This window comes from Bactrocera neohumeralis, chromosome 4 (genome assembly GCF_024586455.1).
Source record: "Bactrocera neohumeralis isolate Rockhampton chromosome 4, APGP_CSIRO_Bneo_wtdbg2-racon-allhic-juicebox.fasta_v2, whole genome shotgun sequence".
Taxonomy (NCBI): Eukaryota; Metazoa; Arthropoda; class Insecta; order Diptera; family Tephritidae; genus Bactrocera; species Bactrocera neohumeralis.
In genome coordinates, this window is record NC_065921.1 from 33,839,315 (window position 1) to 33,858,480 (window position 19,166).

The 19,166-nt window shown below is 36.6% G+C and overlaps 1 protein-coding gene across 1 annotated transcript in view; it reads right to left on the minus strand.

The window, feature by feature from the left end:
• The window catches only part of LOC126755451 (protein Optix), a 38,214-nt gene extending 19,287 nt beyond the window's left edge, over positions 1–18,927 (minus strand). Inside the window, exons 1-3 of the mRNA XM_050468028.1 lie at positions 17,396–18,927; positions 9,980–10,098; positions 1,443–1,692 (exon numbers count right to left, since the gene is read on the minus strand). Of these exons, the coding sequence (XP_050323985.1) occupies positions 1,443–1,692; positions 9,980–10,098; positions 17,396–17,679 (653 nt within the window). The 5' untranslated portion in view covers positions 17,680–18,927. The remainder of the gene's footprint in view (positions 1–1,442; positions 1,693–9,979; positions 10,099–17,395) is intronic.
• Between the last annotated feature and the right edge of the window lie 239 nt (positions 18,928–19,166).

Sequence of the window (19,166 nt, forward strand, 5' to 3'; positions counted from 1 at the left end):
GATAGGCACTGATCACCATAAACTTTTTTCATGATTTGAAATGTTTCAGTAAACGTTTTCCCAATTTTAAAACAAAATTCAATATTTGCTCTTTGTTCAAAATGCATTTTACGACCGATGACCAAAAGCTGCTGTCACTTTTTGATCGATAACATCGATTGTAGTTATCCAATTGTCTTAAAATTTTTACGAAATGTCAACAAGAGATCAAACTTTTTATTTCATATACCCACCAGAAACAGTTATATTTAAAAAGTTCTGTTTCTTTTGCGACAGACCTTGTACAATAATCATTATGACTGTTGTAGTTAAAAGCAGCTCGCATCATTTCAGCTAAAATAGGACGACATATTCGTGATCGTCGTGCAAGATTCAGTACAAGTACCGGGTCAACAGCTTTATTTCGTGTCGTTCGACTGATTTTGTGCAAACTTCACATAAGGCATCTACTAAATAGTCCAAACAAAAACTAAAGATTTGCTTTGGATAGGTGAGTCCGTTCTTAAGTTACAAAATTACAACGAAAAGTGGCATTACTTTTTATATATATATAGATTAATTGCTACAATTTGCTTTTCGGCAAAAATGTCTTGCACTTAGTTTTGGCGGAGCACGACGCTTAATGGAAAGGCGTGTATTAAACTCAGAAATTTCAATACTTTTATCGTTTAGTGTATATATGCACATTTGTATGCAAGTGTGTGTGTGTGTATGTGTGTGTGTGTGTGTGTGTGTGTATGTAAATACCAATGCATTACTATGCGCATTCCTGTGTATCTTTGGACATGTGTTGGTATAATGAACACAAGTACGACTATTTACAAAGTGCCGCTCTATCGGCGGTCAATTTGATGTGGCAAGAAGTATGAAAAACTCATGACCGCAAATAAGAAATTGAGAAGCATGCGTGCGGCCGGGGTCAGCCGTGTGTTCGGTAGAGATCAATCGAAGATCGTACGAATATCATTACATGTAAGTTCCCAGCGGTGGTAAGCTTATTAAGGAAAGGGTTAACAATGTACAGTAAGTACGAAAAGTGATTACTCGCCTATGCCCATAGGAACCCATTAAGTTTACATATTACTATGCGATGCGAGTATATGTTTATGGATACTCCATCCGATAGTATCCGATTTCCTTTCACTGTACACAGCTTGCGCTTGACTTGCTTCGGCAAAGCGTGCTTGTGAGCCATCACTCCACAATCGATCAGGCAACCGCCTGTGTGGATCGTTTCGCACACGTGCAAATTGACACAGGACACACTGATTTATTTGTAACCAGCTGTCATCTGCTTAGTGGTTTTCAGTGAAATGCTACACTTTCCGCTAATGAGTTTGAATATTCTCCGATCTACAACAACAACGCATGTGTATTTACTTATGTGCGCATGAAGAAAACGCATTAATAGCTTATAGTATTTAAATGAATATTGCACTCACCTATTTTTGGCAGCAGCAGCTCGATCCCTCTGCCTCCGATTTTTGAACCAGTTCCCCACTTGAGTTGGATTGAGGCCGGTTGCTTTCGCTAGTTCACGCTTTTTTGTCGGATTCGGATACGGATCCTGAAGGTACCACTCACGCAGCAAACTTCTCGTTCGCTCCTTAAAGCAATGTGTCTTTTGTTCACCATCCCAGATCGTGGGTGGTAGAGGGAACTTCTTTCGCACTCGGTATTTATCCACAGGACCTAGAATAGCAATCACAAAAACAAATTATTTATGCGGATAATACATTTTTGTAAATTTTGACTAACTACCATTAGGAAGCAAGAATTAAATTTTCCTATTTATTTTAGTTCGAATAATCTAAAACTGTTTCAACATCTGATACTGTTCAAACATTGCATGAACGTGCTCACAAAAAAAAACCTTGGCGCTACAGAGCAAATATATTTGACATTATAGATAGATGTAATCATCGATGAAGAAAAAATTTTTGGTAATAATCTCGATTTTTTAAGACACTCTGAATTATACATTTTTCACATAAAACGACTTGTTTTGGGAAGCCAACATTTTGTCAAAAATTATTTATTGGTGCTTCTATAATTCTTCTTCTTTTTAATTGGCGTAGACACCGCTTACGCGATTATAGCCGAGTTAACAACAGCGCGCCAGTCGTTTGTTCTTTTCGCTACGTGGCGCCAATTGGATATTCCAAGCGTAGCCAGGTCCCTCTTCACCTGGTCCTTCCAACGGAGTGGAGGTCTTCCTCTTCCTCTGCTTCCCCGGCGGGTACTGCGTCGAATACTTTCAGAACTGGAGTGTTTTCATCCATCCCGACAACATGACCTAGCCAGCGTAGCCGCTGTCTTTTAATTCGCTGAACTACGACATTGACGTCGTATATCTCGTAGAGCTCATCGTTCCATCGAGTGCGATATTCGCCGTGGCCAATAGGCAAAGGACCATAAATCTTTCGCAGAACTTTTCTCTTGAAAACCCGTAACGTCGACTCATCGGTTGCTGTCATCGTCCAGGCCTCTGCACCATATAGCAGGACGGAGATGACGAGTCACTTGGAGAATTTTGTCTTTGTTCGTCGAGAGAGCACGTAGAAGCTAAGTCACGGATGCGACGACTGCTTGATGACAGGAGATATTTCGTCTTGCCCTCGTTCACTGCCAGACCCATTTTCTGTGCTTCCTTATCCAGCCTGGAGAAATCAGAACTAACGGCGCGCGTGTTGAGGCCGATGATATCAATATCATCGGCTTACGCCAGCAGCTGTACACTCTTATAAAAGATTGTACCTGCTCGATTAAGTTCTGCAGCTCGAATAATTTTCTCCAGCAGCAGATTGAAGAAGTCGCACGATAGGGAGTCGCCTTGTCTGAAACATCGTTTGCTCAACGTCAGTTTACACAGCCGTATTAGTTTTGCGGGGATACCAAATTCAGACATCTCCTTTTCGTGCTGTCGAAAGCAGCTTTGAAATCGACGAAGAGGTGGTATGTGTCGATTCTCCTTTCACGGGTCTTTTCCAAGATTTGGCGCATGGTGAATATCTGGTCGGTTGTTGATTTGCCAAGTCTAAAGCCACACTGATAAGGTACAATCAGTTTGTTGACGGTGGGCCTTAATCTTTCACACAATACGCTCGATAGAACCTTATAAGCGATGTTGAGGAGACTTATCCCACGGTAGTTGGCGCAGATTGTGGGGTCTCCTTTTTTATGGATTGGGCACTTAAATTCCAATCGTTGGGCATGCTTTCGTCCGACTATATTCACCGCTTTGTTGTTCTTTAGGCGGGTAATTGCTATTCGAACTTCTTCATGGTCGGGCTATGGAACGTCTGCTCCATCGTCATCGATTGGGGAATCGGGTTCGCCTTTTCCTGGCGTTGTGCGTTCACTGCCATTCAGCAGGATGGATAAGTCTTCTATTATTATTTGCAGTCATTTATAGTTATAATAATTTACGAAATAATTGAACACTCACTGTTCGACGAAACTGAGTAGCTTAAAACTAAATTCGTACCTTATTAAGTTACTTAGATAGAGATACAGATAGTTTCATAAGGTACCTCATAAGCAATTAGTTAGTTAGAAGTATTGACCGATATTTGCGATATAAAGTCTCGCATGGAAGTTCGCAAATTTTTCTATTAGGTTTACGGGGACTTAGGGAGTTATTAATCCGATTCAAACTATTTTTGACACACGGCATATTATTATCAGACAAGGATTCTCTCAGAAATTCTATATTATTTCTCAGAGCCTTATTGATATTTTCTATAAAATGTTCTATAAAGTGTCCGGGGTTCGTATAGATAATCGATACCTGACGGTTTGAACAGTTTTGGCACGATATACTTAGATAATTTTCGGTCATAAGCTGACACACTTCAAATGCACATCGTCCAAATTTGACATCAGCTCCTATAGAGCCGCCCCATACTTCTTGGATGTAAAATTTTATGTTTCTGACGCATTTATTTATTAATTTATCGTGCTTTTGGAAGTTTTTAACACAACCGTTATATCCATTTTAACAATATCGATAGGGGTGTTTAAGGAATTTGCTCTGAGCGAATTTGTTTATAAAAGCTTAAATAGTTTAGAACCCACATTTCCAAATTTTTTAGCTTAGGTTTACAGTTGCGGTCATATTCTTCTGGAACCCCTTTTGTTGATGTGATATAATTTTTTTCCATCGCTATTTTTTTTTTTTTTTTGATTCACTTTAAAGTCCATTCGAGTCGGAAGTCAACATGAAAACATGAAATGACTTTTTCGCTTAGCTTACCGTTTTAGTTACAATTTCGGCACTTTTTATTCGCAAAGCTTTTTCAGTCATTCAAAATTATAAAAGTGATGAAAGACGTTTTTGAAAAATTAAAATACCGAATACCAGCCGAAATACATATTTAAAACAGTAAAATATGAAGGTGTAAGTATCATGGTTTGGGAGTACCTTTCTTGGCAAGGTGTGGGCCCCATTTTCAACATAACATTGAATTTTAACCTGCTTTGACGTGGTTTTTCGGCTTCGGCTCACTTTTGCCACGATATTCAGCTGAAACAGACGATCCCTGGGTCGTAAACATATATGTATGTATATATCCAAGACTAATTGGCCGCAATAATACGTTTCATGACATTGTGGTAGTCGGAAAACATTGTTTCACAGACATTAACGCGATGGTGTTTTTGGAAGAATTTATTTAATTTGGAACCAATCGTGCTTCACTTTTATTAGGTTCAAATGATCGTTCAAAATGGTTTTCACTGATCCTTCCGATAATCCAACAATGACAGTAAGATCTCTGAAATTAATCGTGCATACTCAAGAACCGATTCTTTTATTTTATTGACATGTTGATCATCAGTTGATGCTGATGGCCGTCCTGGACGTGGTTCATCGTCAACGCGTTCTCGGCCCTCTTTGAATAATCAAAAACACTTACTCGCGACAAACAATTATCACCGAAGGCCTTTTAAACATTCTGAACGTTTTCACCAGAAATTTGATTCCGCACACAAAATTTAAAGGAACTTCTTTGTTGAATAATTTCACTCATCGTAAAAATCGCCGAATGCACTTTTTGAACTTCAGAAAGACAAGCGTTTACTAAACACTAATGATTATTTTGATGTGACATTCGACACAGATGTCACTGACAGTGACCGCAAACGCTTAGTTTACGAGATATTCGACTTTAAAGTTCGAAAATTCCCAAAATTTGAACATTTCAACAAGCTATTTCACTATTTTTAACACACTTTATGCACTTTTTTCAATTTAAATTCATTTAATTATATTATATATATATATATTCTCATTTTCGCTAAAATTCCTTCTTTTTATGTAAATTGATAGTTTCTCATTTAAATATAATAAACAAATAAGTAATATTATATTATATATAATAAACTACTTAGGTTACACCGGGTCTTGTCTGAATCAGGATTATTTTTTTAGATTGCCGCCAACGGAGAAAGGAGTACCAAGCCGAAGTACTTCAGTTACAACTTGAAAAATGTTGGAAAGAATTTTTTTATAGTTAAAAAAAAATCACATGAAAGTACAAACAAAGAAAACGCTGTCGTAGAAAAATCCTTCATATTTGGTTTTTAAGATGTGGCAAAGCTGGTTTTCCTCATAATTGTAAACACTCTAACCTTTTCAGCCATGAGAGTGCTAAGTGATTTTTAAATTAGTAAATTTAGCTAAAAAATAACAAAATAAAAGGGAAATGTGAACTTATTTCAAGGTTTAATGTGTGATCAAATTGAAAGGTGAATTTTTAATTTATACTTCGCGTGTTTTTCGAATCGATAAATTTTTTTTCTGTAAGTTGGTAGTACTGTTAGTGACATCTATGCTAAATTTCACCTCAGAATATTCCTTAGAATTTGTGATACGCGTCGTTTTGTGAGGCTCTAAAAGTGAATTCTTCGATTTTTACTATGTCTGAATTTATTGAACAAAGAAATGCGATAATGCACCATCTCATACTGCATTGGTTATTCGTGATCATTTCGCCACATTTTCAACTAATATCGTGCCGCAACCACCGCATTCGCCTGATTTACCTTCGTGTAACTACTGGCTATTCAGCAAATTCACATGACCATTTCGAGGACACCGCTTTGACTCAATTGTGGATATAAAAGCTGAATCAAAGAGGGCTGTGATGGCCATCACGACGGAGGATTTTTCCAAGTGCTATGATGACTGGAAAATTCATTGGCATAAGTGTATTGCAGCGGGAGGGGATTATTTTGAAGGAGATGAAATGGACAAAATTCACCTTTCAATATACAAAGTGAAAAATATTTAGTTAAACATTGAGAAATACCATGTGTTTTAATACAAATTTTTGAATTTTTAATCGCGAATATTTTGAATAATATAAATGTTAGTTATGAAACTTTAACGGTTTTCGTTTAATGGCGAACTCATCCTCCATTTTTACCAAGCAACATGTGTAACAAGTTTCTTTACGATATACAGCTTGCACAAACGGACGGACGGACGGACAAACAGACAAAGAGACAACCGGGTTTCAACTTATCTCTTCATCATCTGATCATTGATATATGTATATATATATACATATATGTATATATACATTTATATACATATATATATATATAACCTATAACTATCTCTATTAGTTGTAGGTGATACATACAACCGTTATGCGTACAAAATTGTTATACTCCGTAGCAACATGTTGCAAGAGTATAAAAATCTTCTTCGTCGCCAGACACCTTTTTGAGTATAGCTCTAACTATTTCTTGTCTTTTTTGATGCTACTGCGTTTTTTTCTGATCTCTCATTGACTTTTTTGGATTTTAATCGTGACTTTGGGCTGGATCATTGGATCATTAAGCTTTTTGGCTTTGATCATTAAGTCAATACTTAAAGACTGGCGATGCTTGCTTCGGATCGTTGTTGAGTTTAAATCTTCAAAACAGATGCAAACCGTCAAAATGTTTCTTTATGAGATGATGCTTCATATCCTTTCCCAATACTTGTACATATGTTACGGGGCGGCAAGAAATTTTCTCGCCTGTTTTGGTAACAAATGTAAGTAGTATATTTGGGAAATCTATATAAATAAAAATTAATCGTCAAAATGTACTATTTACGCTCATAACTCAATAACGCCTGGACCAATTTGGCTAATTATTTTTCTTAAATGTTCGTTGAAGTTCAAAGATGGTTTTTACGGCGAGAAAAATTCGAATAATTTCCGGACAACCCCTAAAAACAGTCCTTTTCTATTCCCCATACCAACGTTATATAAAAATGAATGTTTGTTTGTTAGTAACACTAAGAGAACGGTTGAACCAATCATGATGAAGTTTTTAAAGATTGTTTTTTGTGGATTGGGAAAGGCTTAGAAACAAAATACCTTATACTTTTCATGAGGAGAAGTCGGAAAATTGGACAATTCCAAAGAGTAACATTTTCCATACACATTTTTTCAATTTTTGTTTGTTTTGCTTTTCAATATTTTGATTCGTAAATTATTTGAATCGTTCAATTGCGGTCGCTTGCTTTTTTATTTCGGCTATCCAAAGGAAAAATTATTGAAAATTATTCAGTGAAAACTTTATGTGTGTTTCACACAATATGATCAATTGCATATTGAAATTTGTTACGAAGCCACAAAGAGGTCGCCGTAATATCGGTCGGCATTCTTTTTGCCATCAACGTAAGGCAGCCCAAGGAAATGCAAGAATTACTCCCAAAATGCGATGACATACATACGTGCGGAATTATGGATCGCGGTCAATCAGCTAGCGATCGTAACGACATCACAGCACGTAAACAATAGCTGCGATGTTTGACGGTCTTTATCTTGAAGCAACCTAAGGTATATATGGTGCTGTTAGATGCTGAATGTATTCTGTTGAGTAGCAAAAAAGAGATTTGCCGCACACACACATTCTTCTTTGGATGCGGATGGTGATTACACCAGATCAAATTGATGAAATCATTTCAGCGGCAATTCCTTATTCAGAGATAGATCCAGAATTATACGAAGTGGTGAAAACCAATATGGTTCATGGACCTTGCGAACCTTACAATCCTACTTTGGTTTGTATGTCTGACAATAAATGCACAAAACACTATCCAAGTGCTTTTCTTTGGGAAACGGAAATGGGAAATGATGGATATTCACTGTATCGGCGTCGCTCACCAGGCGACAATGGCAGAACATTTAGCTTTTAGAGGCGTGAATATCGACGTTAACAACGCATCGAAGTTGACAACACATGTATCGTACCATATTCTCCACTTTTGTCTAATTCACATTCAAAACTCATGTCAATGTTGAATATTGCAGATTGATGAAATCGATCAAATACGTTTGCAAGTACGTCACCAAAGAAAGCAACATGGCGGTTACTGGTCTTGAACGATACGGTCGATACGTGAACTGTAATAAAGCGCTTTGTAGGATATTTACTTTTGCAATTCATGAAAGTTTTCCGACTATTGTGCGTCTCGCGGTTCAACTTCATTTAAGTCATTGCGTATTGTGAAAGGTACAGTGTGTGCAACTTTTTAAGAAGCATGCCAGCAGTAGCATTTGCTGGAACATGATAATCACTGGAAACAGACGAAGGACAATGCGATAGTACTTCGCATGCCACTGAAGTTCGCATACTTTTCGCGAAGATCATTTCGACATAACAGCCTTCAAATTCGCGTTAATTATGGGATACGAAAAATGGCATTGCCGATGACATTTTACATTGTATTCGCTAAGAATTGGCAAATATCGGTTGATACTGCCAGTGGTTTGATATCAATTCCACCTCCCTTTTGTCAATTCACTTCAACGGAAGATGAACTCATCACGAATATTTATCCGAACATTGGCCAAATTATCGTAACTTCAATTGCTTGAGTGCACGCGCAATTTTAGCTGCCAAAATTACCGATGTTAGTGATTTAAACTGGAAGATTCAAAGTCAAGTTCCGGGAGGTTTGCGCTCAAATAAATCGATCGATCCCCTTGATAAGGAAGACGAAACCGTAAATTATCCAGTGGGAATGTTTCCAATATTCATTCGCCGAGTAATGGAACCCGGTGATTGCTCCAGCACCATTTGCGTCTCAGGGAAAATTGCCTTTGCGTTGACAATCAACAGGACACAAGGAAATGTCATGTTTTTATTATGTTTTCAAATCTTTGTATATTTACGCACCAGAACAGAAATCAAAAAATTATGTTTATTAAGCTGCGCTACATTAAAAAAATCTAGAAAAATCGAAAATAAATCATTTTCGACACAATTTAATTTCAACTTTTTTTCATTTCAAAACACATAATTTCACGCAGGACAACGGCTGCGGGGTCAGCTAGTAGTATATAACTCTGTTAAATTTTTGGAATTTATTTACTGAATAAAGCATTTTAATTTGTGTTCGTGTTGATTCGTCCTCGAGGTGTGTTCGTCGATCTTCCATGGAGTAAATGCTATGTTGATTGGGGTGGATTCGGCTAGTGATTGTTTGTTTTGTTAATATAGTACAATCGATTATGAATGTTAAATGTCTAAAACTATCTTTTAAGTAGTTTTTCAAAATTTCAAAGATTTTGTTCTTTTTAGCTGTTTTGAATTTGTCACAATAAAAAATTACCAACAAAGAGGTAAATATCAAACAGATGAAATCAATACAACAAAAAAAGCAATCGGAAACTGGTAGAAAAGTGGAGAACTAGCCATTTACATATGTAGGTCCAGTTAAGTAGTTTAAAGACTGCAAGACGGACCCTAACGCATGAAAAGTTGTTGACCATTTTAAGTAAATTAGAATTTCTGTACTTTCCAGTGTACTACCGAACAACTTCAACGCTATGAGGTTCGAGTTTTCAAAACTTTACTTTTGCTGATTATCAAAATATTAAAAACAAATTGTTTCACAGTGGATATTAGAAAAGCATTAATGATAAAATGACACATCATCCATTAATTTATAATTATAACTACGGTAGCTACATACCTAGTGATCGGCCGCGCAATTTTTCCGCTTCAATGTAGTGGGCTTCGAGCCACATTGCTTGTAATTTGCCATAAGAGGCTTTTGTAAATTTATGATTTTCTATTATTGCATAAAGCTCCCTGCAAAGAAAGGAAAATATCATTGATGTGCAATAAATTATAAAGAACATTCGTAACTAATTAGTCAAATGTAAAAATATACTTAAACATAAAAAATTTTATTTACAGTTATTACGTGTGTTAACCATTTCGCATATCTCTCGCAACACTATAACGAAGGCATTAGGATTTGAGATCTGCTATGGCAGAATTTAAAAATTTTATCGAGCAAAAGTTATCACTCTGTACCTATTCGACCTTAAGGCAATGCTCGAGATTGCATTTGACCTTAACCAGAATAGAATTAGCGATATTCCTTCCGAGTTAAACGTCTAATTGTGGGAAGAGATTAAGAGGTTGTAAATATTCAATCATTACATTTACATTTTATACTTCTACTTTTGTAAACCAATCCAAATGGACAGTATAGTTGGACAGTACAGTATTGAGGTATACAATAACTCCTGATATATGTTTGTATGTATAACAATATTATGTATTTCGTCAGTCCATTTGACTCAGTTTCAAGAAAAGCAACTGTCAGAACCATAGATTAAAGCTAATAATGAAAAAAAATGTTTTCGACATTACATGTTTTCGCTTGTGAAATTAAAAAGTGTATTTTTTTTTTTTAATTCTTCAACTAAACAAATTGCAGCACTGATCAGAAAACTGAATTCTTTTAACTTCTGCTACCTGTCACATAACAGGAAACAGAACGGTAAATATATTGCAACAAATATGCAAATTTTAAAATTTGTAATGGCACGATGAGAAGTCGGATAGTTTAATCAAAAAAAAAAAAAAATAAAGCTCAGCACTTATTTTGGAAGCTTTTTGAAGCATGCAGACTCTGATGAGATATCTCTCATTGATCGACGCATTCTAAATATGGAGGAGAACATATTAACACTTTAGTAGATCTTAAGACAACACTTTAAGATCCCTTGCCGTAAGAGTTCAAGTTCCTTGAATTGATTACCGTCGGCTAACATTGGCAAGCTTCCATCCATTATGTACCAAAGTCGACTGGTAAAATATTGTTAGAGTTATGTTCAACGGAATAAGACATATCCCAAATGATTTGATTTATATTTGGAGCGAGTTGCTACATATGTATATAAATATCAAGGCTAATATAATATCATAAGTTGAATATTTGGCATTAATCCTTTATTCATATATACAAAAAAAAAAAAAATGGAATGATCCACCCTTAAACTCATACATACATACATATCTACATACGTTAGTATATAAGTGCACATTCAAACTCAATATTTTATTGTCGCCGAAACAATTTTGGCGAATGTGGCAGACTCACCCCCTGCTAGGACGTCACTCTGCGGGAGATTGTCGCATTTAGCTCAAGTATTTTTGATGAGCTTTCAAGGAAGTTTGCCATAAGTCTGTTGTTGACACCTTCTTTTATCACCTATAATTTTAAATTGCTTTCGAATCATATTTAAAAATTAATTGTATGTATGTATATTAATAAATTTGTTACTATCTGGTGCCGTAAGTCTACCATGTTGTGGGTATAGTCAGGTAATTTAAGGTACATTTAGGAGCAGTTTTTTCGAGTTCATTTTGGTTTTGTTAAATATCGAATTTCATTCAACGCTGTTATTATCTCGATATGCCTTTGCAATTCGATACACAATTTACTACAAAAGATGCATAAGTAAAGTTTTGTAGTAAATTGTCAGTTTCATATTTTTATTTTATTATTATTATTATTTTTTTTTTTTTTTAAGAAATTTGTACAATAATAAATTATTTAACAAATAAATATTTAGCAGCGCTAGCAACAAGGGCCTTCGGCTGTCTATTTATTTTATTATCACATTGGTTCTAGAAGTATATTAATAAATATCCAGTCGTTGTCATATATCTTCAAATGAGAGGGGAAACATGTTTAATAGTTGTTGTAGAACAGTAAGAAGTAGGCTTGTGGAAGTCACAAGGGAAGGGAACTCAATCGTCCACCGTTTTCACAGATAATATTTATTGCCAACTAAGAGTCAATTTTATTACCAGATAAGATTACTTTCAATTGGCAATATTTTAGTGTGGAAATTTATTATTATACCCTGAACACGGTGAGACATCAATCCGAAAATTTGCATACATCCTTTTCCCCTCCCAAAAAGCTGTTCATTTGTCGAAACCGCCGATATCGGACCACTACAGCATACAGCTTAGGGTGATTCAAAAAAAAATTTTTTTTTTTCGTTTGGTACTCGGAAAAATAGGTTCCTAGACACCTCTAAGAAAGCCTCTTCAAACATGAGTTTTTAATTTTAACGGGAAGGTCCTCCAACATACAGTTTTCTATTTTTTTCTTATTATCAGATAGAAAAATTTATATCTCGCTTCCAACTACTTGAAAAAATATCTTGTTCCTTAGATTTTGTAGGAAATTGAATGCTCTACAAAAACGGTCACCACGATTTTTTCGTAAACCCAAACGTTTAAAAGATATTAACAGTTAAAGAAAAAAAAAAGTTTTTTTTTGATTATTGTTTTTTTGAAATTTTAATCTATTTTCATCATTCATAATATTTTTTTTCAGATGAATTTTGTTATATAACTCAATCGAAAAAAAAAATTATTATGAGAGCATTCAATTTCCTAGAAAATAAGAAACAAGATATTTTTTCAAGTAGTTGGAAGCGAGATAAAATTTTTTCTATCTGATAATAAGAAAAATAGAAAACTGTATTAGGAGGACCAGGTACAATTAAAACTCATGTTTGAAGAGGCTTTCTTAGAGGTGTCTAGGAACCTATTTTTCCGAGTACCAAACGAAAAAAAAAAAATTTTTTTTTGAATCACTCTAATGTAGCTGCTGTACAAACTAAACGATCAGGATCAAATTCTTGTACGGAGACTTTTTTTATTTTTAAAGGCTATTCTAGCTTCAGTGCAACCGAAGTTAATGTGGTCGTCAAACTTTCTAAATGACTGCATATTGACGGCAATAGTTTCCAGCATAATTATTAGGATAGCTGAGAGATATCGCCATTTCTTATGCATACCGAAATTCTCAAAAATATTTTATTCCCATATCTGCAGAAAACATAGTTTCATTTTCAAAAGACAGACCGATACTTGGATACTTTCGAGACTTCATCGCCAATGTTCTTATTTGCATTTTAATAGCTAAAGAGCGTGCAGCGGTAAGCAGAACAGTGTTTTTCGGAAGCTCATTTATAGCAAGACAAATATAATGACGCCGTTATTTTGATAAACACTCTTACTGTAACTTAGTACAGTGGCTTTGATCAAAATCCATGTCAAATTGGCAACTATTGCCAATCTCGGCATAAAAACCTACACATCACTTAGCATCAAGGGCGATCATAAATCTAGCCACCACTGTGATGTATAGTATTTACAAGCAAATTGATTTGCGCTTAAAACAAATAAGGAACACAAACAGCTTGAATGCCCCTCATTGCATATTCATGTTCACACACACACACACATACATGATTATGCACGCGCAATTCATAGGAATGCTTAAGTAATTAGAGTAGTCCTGAAGTTAATTTCCAACGTATTGTTGTCGTATTATAATGGGGCAATATTCAATTATTTTAATTGTTGAACAATGAGTCCCAACTACTTCCGCCTCGTGAGTGACTCTCCTCAAAAGCCAAGCATCTGTGGTTTGCGAATTGTGTGCTTCCAAAGCTGGAGCAAAAAGCGTTTAATGCTCACAAATGATCAGCCATTAGATCCGACCTATCCCGCAAATGCGGTGGCGACGGTCGTCCCATTGTTCGCCATGCGCCGAAATGGTTGTCTTCATTGTCAACGAGGAAAGCTGTGCAATGTTGTGGCAACGATTTTCGAGATTTCTCTGCTCCAAGGCAATTCTCTAAAGAATCTTAATTAGTAAATTAATAGCATTGTTTATTAATTTAAATCCATTATATTCTGATTACTGGCAAGTTCAGCAAAACACGCGATCATTTCGTTCTAATCTGCATATGTCGGGCTTATTTTGTAGACAGCGAAGTGCTGCTGCGCTGCTGGTTCATATTCCGCCTTTTGCCTCTGGCTCCGCTTCTGGTGCGAGTATCAAGTGTCACCTCATCCGTCCACAAAATGTTTAACTTACAGTCGAATTCCTTTCATTGTGGCACTTGAGCAGGGTTTGTAAAATTCAAAAAGACGGATATTTGGAAAACAATATGTTCGCGACTGCTACCAGCTTGGAAATTTATGCGGATATTTGCTTGCAGCATAAACGTACAAATATATGTACATATGCATAAGTAAAATATCTCCGCAACAGCAACGCTGAAAGTTTTTTAACTTAAAAAAATTATCAAACGGTTCTTAGTTTTCTGGTTAGAATAATTTTGCTCATATATAATCCATATACATTGAAATTCCTCAGAACCGGACACTCACCGTCGCAGTGTTTTTGTAAAACCAGTACCAGAAGCTGGAGCTCAGGACTATATTTCTATTGAACTAATAAATATGAGCCAATGTCAGCCAGAGTGAATGAATGCCCATTTTACCATTAGTTTCCGTTGAGCCACCGCAAACTTTGCTGTGACCATTTTATTTTTGTTAAACAACTCGAAAAACACCAAACATTAATAAGAATTTCAAAAATCGCCTACACAGTTTTCTTGACAAATTATATGAAATCTTGCCTGTTGACCATACAGTGGCGTAGCTAGGGGGGGGGGGGGAAAAACGATCTTCGCTGTTTTTTAATATTCAGAAAAATACTTCACCAAATTTTTTTACAAAATTTATTATAAAAGATAAAGAGTTGTACAAATTTTCAAAAATGGTATTTAAAAACTCCAATTCGGGCAAAAATTGTGTCAAAAGTGTACAAGATTTAGGGCGAAAATGGGTTTTTGCTATGGCTTTTAATAAGATGTCTTGTAAATTTAAATCAATTTCTCTCGAGAAAAAACACCAAACATTATATAAGATATTTTGTAAAAATCGCTTTTGTTCGAACACCTCAGAAACTTTCTTGACAAATTATATCAAATCTTGCCTGTGATCACAGATAATTTGAACGAAAAATTACCTAAATGGTCACCGTGTGCGGTCATTCGAACCTACTCATGTCCGGTTATAGGAACTGATTATATATGAAAATAATAATGAAAACATCTGTCCAGTTATGGGAGATGTCCGAGTCGATTTAAATTTGCCAAAAGAGTGGTAAAATTGCAAATGCGGAAATTGTTCTACGGATCATTCTGAACAACTTTGTTAAGAAACTATTGGTATGAAACCTGTTACGAGCGAGCGAGGAGCAGTTTTGCTTTCAAGGTTTATTTAAAATTTTTCATTAGTTTTTGAGATATCTGAATGAAATTCAATATGTAAGTGCTTTTTATTATTCTATCGATCACTTGTTGGAATCGGCCATATCGAACAACTATAACATAAATGCAACCGATGATTCAGATTCCTAATTTCTCGACTCTTCCCCATTAAGCTGATTGTGAACGAATTTAAAGCCTAAAACGGAGAGTATACTATCGATCAACCACTGAATTCACCAGATTTGGATTCGTGTATTTTTTTTGTTTTTGTTCCTCAAACTGAAATTGCCGCTCCGTGGAACCAGTTTTCAGTCGATCGAAGATATACATAAAACAAAATTTGCTAAAGGAGCTGAAGGCCATCTCAAAAAGTGCTTATGAAAAGTGTTTCGAGGACTGGAAAAGGCGTTGGCATAGGCATATTACGTGTGGTGGGGATTACTTAGAAGGCGACAAAATAAATAATAAAATAACTAAATATTTTTCATTTTATTTACAATTTCCGAGTACTTTTTTGTCACAAACTTTCACAGCTCCTTTAACAGTGTCATTCAAAGAGCGACTGTTATTCGGTTTTTTTAGATCTTCACAGATCCTGCGGTGTGTTAGTGCGCACATCACTACTACATTCAGTCTAGATTACGTTTAAGCAGACCAATCTCTCGTGAGGCGAATATTTAAAATCAACTCGGCTTAATTTCTCTTCTCATTTTGATCACAATTTGTGACCTGGTCTACGAAAAGGGAGCTAACGTGCGAAAACTTTTTGGATTCTATCACGTAAAAAAGCATCTCATCATCTCATCTTCCATCCGAATCAACTAAAAAGTGAAAATTGATTTTTTGACACCTAAGCCCCCTTTCCGTAGACCAGGTCACATATGGTTATAATAATGTTTCACATTCATTAAAAGTATAGAAATATAATGGAGATCAATAACAACAACAAGAGATTTAATATGCATTTTTTATATCATTGCAAAAATTACTTCATAGGGAGATGCCGTACTGCAAAGCACGAAAATGTATGGCAACTATAATATATCTAATATTCAGACATTCAAAATATTAAATTTTTATGCCCTCATTAGAAGGTGTATTTAATTATACCCTGAACAGGGTATATTAAGTTTGTCACGAAGATTGTAACACCCAGAACGAAGCGTCGGACACTCTATAAAGTATATAAATGATCAGTATGTTGAGCTGAGTCGATTTAGCCATGTCCGTCTGCCTGTCTGTCCATCTGTCCGTCCGTCTGTCTGTATATATACGAACTAGTCCCTCAGTTTTTAAGATATCCTTTTGAAATTTTGCAAACGTCATTTTCTCTTCAAGAAGCTGCTCATTTGTCGGAACTGCTGATATCGGACCACTATAACATATAGCTGCCATATAAACTGAACGATCGGAATCAAGTTCTTGTATGGAAAATTTTCACATTTGACAATGTACATATCTTCACGAAATTTGGTATAGATTATTTTCTAAAGCAACAATGTAATCTTCGAAGAAATTGTTCAGATCGGTTAAATATAGCATATATGTAGCTACCATACAAACTGAATGATCGGAATCAAATGCTTGCATGGGAAACTTCCTCATTTGACGATATACCTTCACGAAAATGAGTTGTTGTGCATAGAAATAATATAATATCGGAAGAAATTGTTCAGATCGGCTCACTATAGCATATAGCTGCCATACAAACCGAACGATCGTAATCAAGGGCTTGTATGGAACACTTTTGCATTTGACGTGGTATTTTCACGAAATTTGACATGGATTACTGCTTAAGGTAACAACATAATCTCCGAAAAAAATGTTCAGATCAGATTACTATAGCATATATGTATGTAGCTTCCATACAAACTGAACACATAGTTACTGAAAGAAATGCATCTGTGAAGGGTATATTAGCTTCGGTGCAGCCGAGTTAACGTTTTTTCTTGTTTTTAATTTAAATTGCTGGTATTTATGTCTGTATTTATGAAAATTTGTCTCACCTGAAATTTCCGACGTGATACGCAACAACCGCTCGCGCCCTGAGTACGGCTTCACAATTCAATATTTCATGCATATTCGGCAAGGCCACCGGTAGACTCCAGAGGAAGCGCGCCAAACGCTCTATGTCCCCCGAGTCCTCCAGCGTTTTGCAGACAATTTCCACTTGTGCGGCGGAGAAGGCGAGCGTTGGCACTGCCAAGATCGGACTCGGTGCTATAATCTGGTGTGTGGGCGAGAATGTCTCTGAGGGAGGTTGCTTGCCCTCCGTCGGTCCAACGGCCATTTTATTCGTTGAATCCACTGTGAACAAATTCGCATACTATTCCAGGCCACGAATGTTTTGCAATTTTTAGCGGCGGTAAGTGTAACAAAAGCAATAACAATAACTACAAATCCGCTATGCTCTCGAACTTCTCACGCCGATTTGAAGTTAAATGTAAAATACACACATACATACATACATGTGTCAATTATAGCACAAAAACTTTACAAATTTGCATTTAGTTTATTAAACACAATAAAAAATCAATTGGATCGATTGTGTCGATTTCCAGCTGATGAAAGGACACCACACTTCATTTCTCATGGACACTTTTAGCTGTGAATTTAAATACGATTTCGAATATTTAGACAATCTCCCTTTGTTTAACTCAATTCACAACACACTTGGAACTCGCATAAAAATTCGTTTTTACATTTTCAATAATTTGAAATAATTTTCAATACTTTTGCAGTTCGATCGTACGAATTCACACCCAATTTCACAGTACTGCTCCGCCAGTTCGGCTTGTAGGCTGAAGCTATTATTTGAACCGTTTCGACGTGGCGTGTGGCTTGCGAATTAATCCACGGCTAAGTGTAAGATCTCGCAGGCAATCGGAACCGGATAGGACATTGATGCGACCGCGGTTTATTCACTGCACTCCGAACCGATCGGTGCTACTTTGGCGACGGGGTTATTGCGCGTCCACGCGTAGGTATGCTTTGCAAGTAGGCGAATGCCAATTAACTGCCACCGCTTCTGCGTTTGTGATAGCCACTGTTACTGGTGGTGCCGCTGCTACCGTTGTGTTGCTACCGATGCTGCCAATACGGCAGCTGCTCCCGTTGCTGCCGTAGCTGCTGCGGCGACGCTTGCGTGTAAATTATCGGACTCGTTTCACCAAACTCGTTTTGCGTTTCGTATCGACGGTGCTGGCATCGAGCAGCACACTCGAATCGTTGTCGTTGTCGTTGTCGTTGTCGCAACCGTCAACAAACAAAATCAAATAATGGCCTGTAACTGAGCTCACTACCAAGCCGACAGCGACTACCCCGATGACGAAGCTGTTTGTATTTGTTGTGCTATTGGTGGTGGAGGCGCAGAGTGGCGGAAGCAACGGCTGCGTACAATGCTAATAACAACTACAACAATAGCAAGATGCCAGTATTATTGTAAGCAATACTACGGAATGGAGATAACCAACTGGTAGCGTATGCTCATTCGTACGCCACACCAACACATCGACAACCCGGGCACTGCAATCGAGGCAGCAGCCATCCAGTGAACCAGCATGCAGGCAAGCAGGCAAGCAAACAGGTATTAGGTAAAGTTGCCTTGATGATTCTCCTCAAATTCAGTGCAACAATGCGCTTAGTCTAGGCAAACATGTTGAGCCAGCACACTTAGGAGGCGTTTCCATAATTTATGGACCTACGGTGGTCTCGCTCTAACCGACGCCATTTTTTCCAATTGCAAGCGACTCGCTTACTTATGTGCCTTGACTAGCC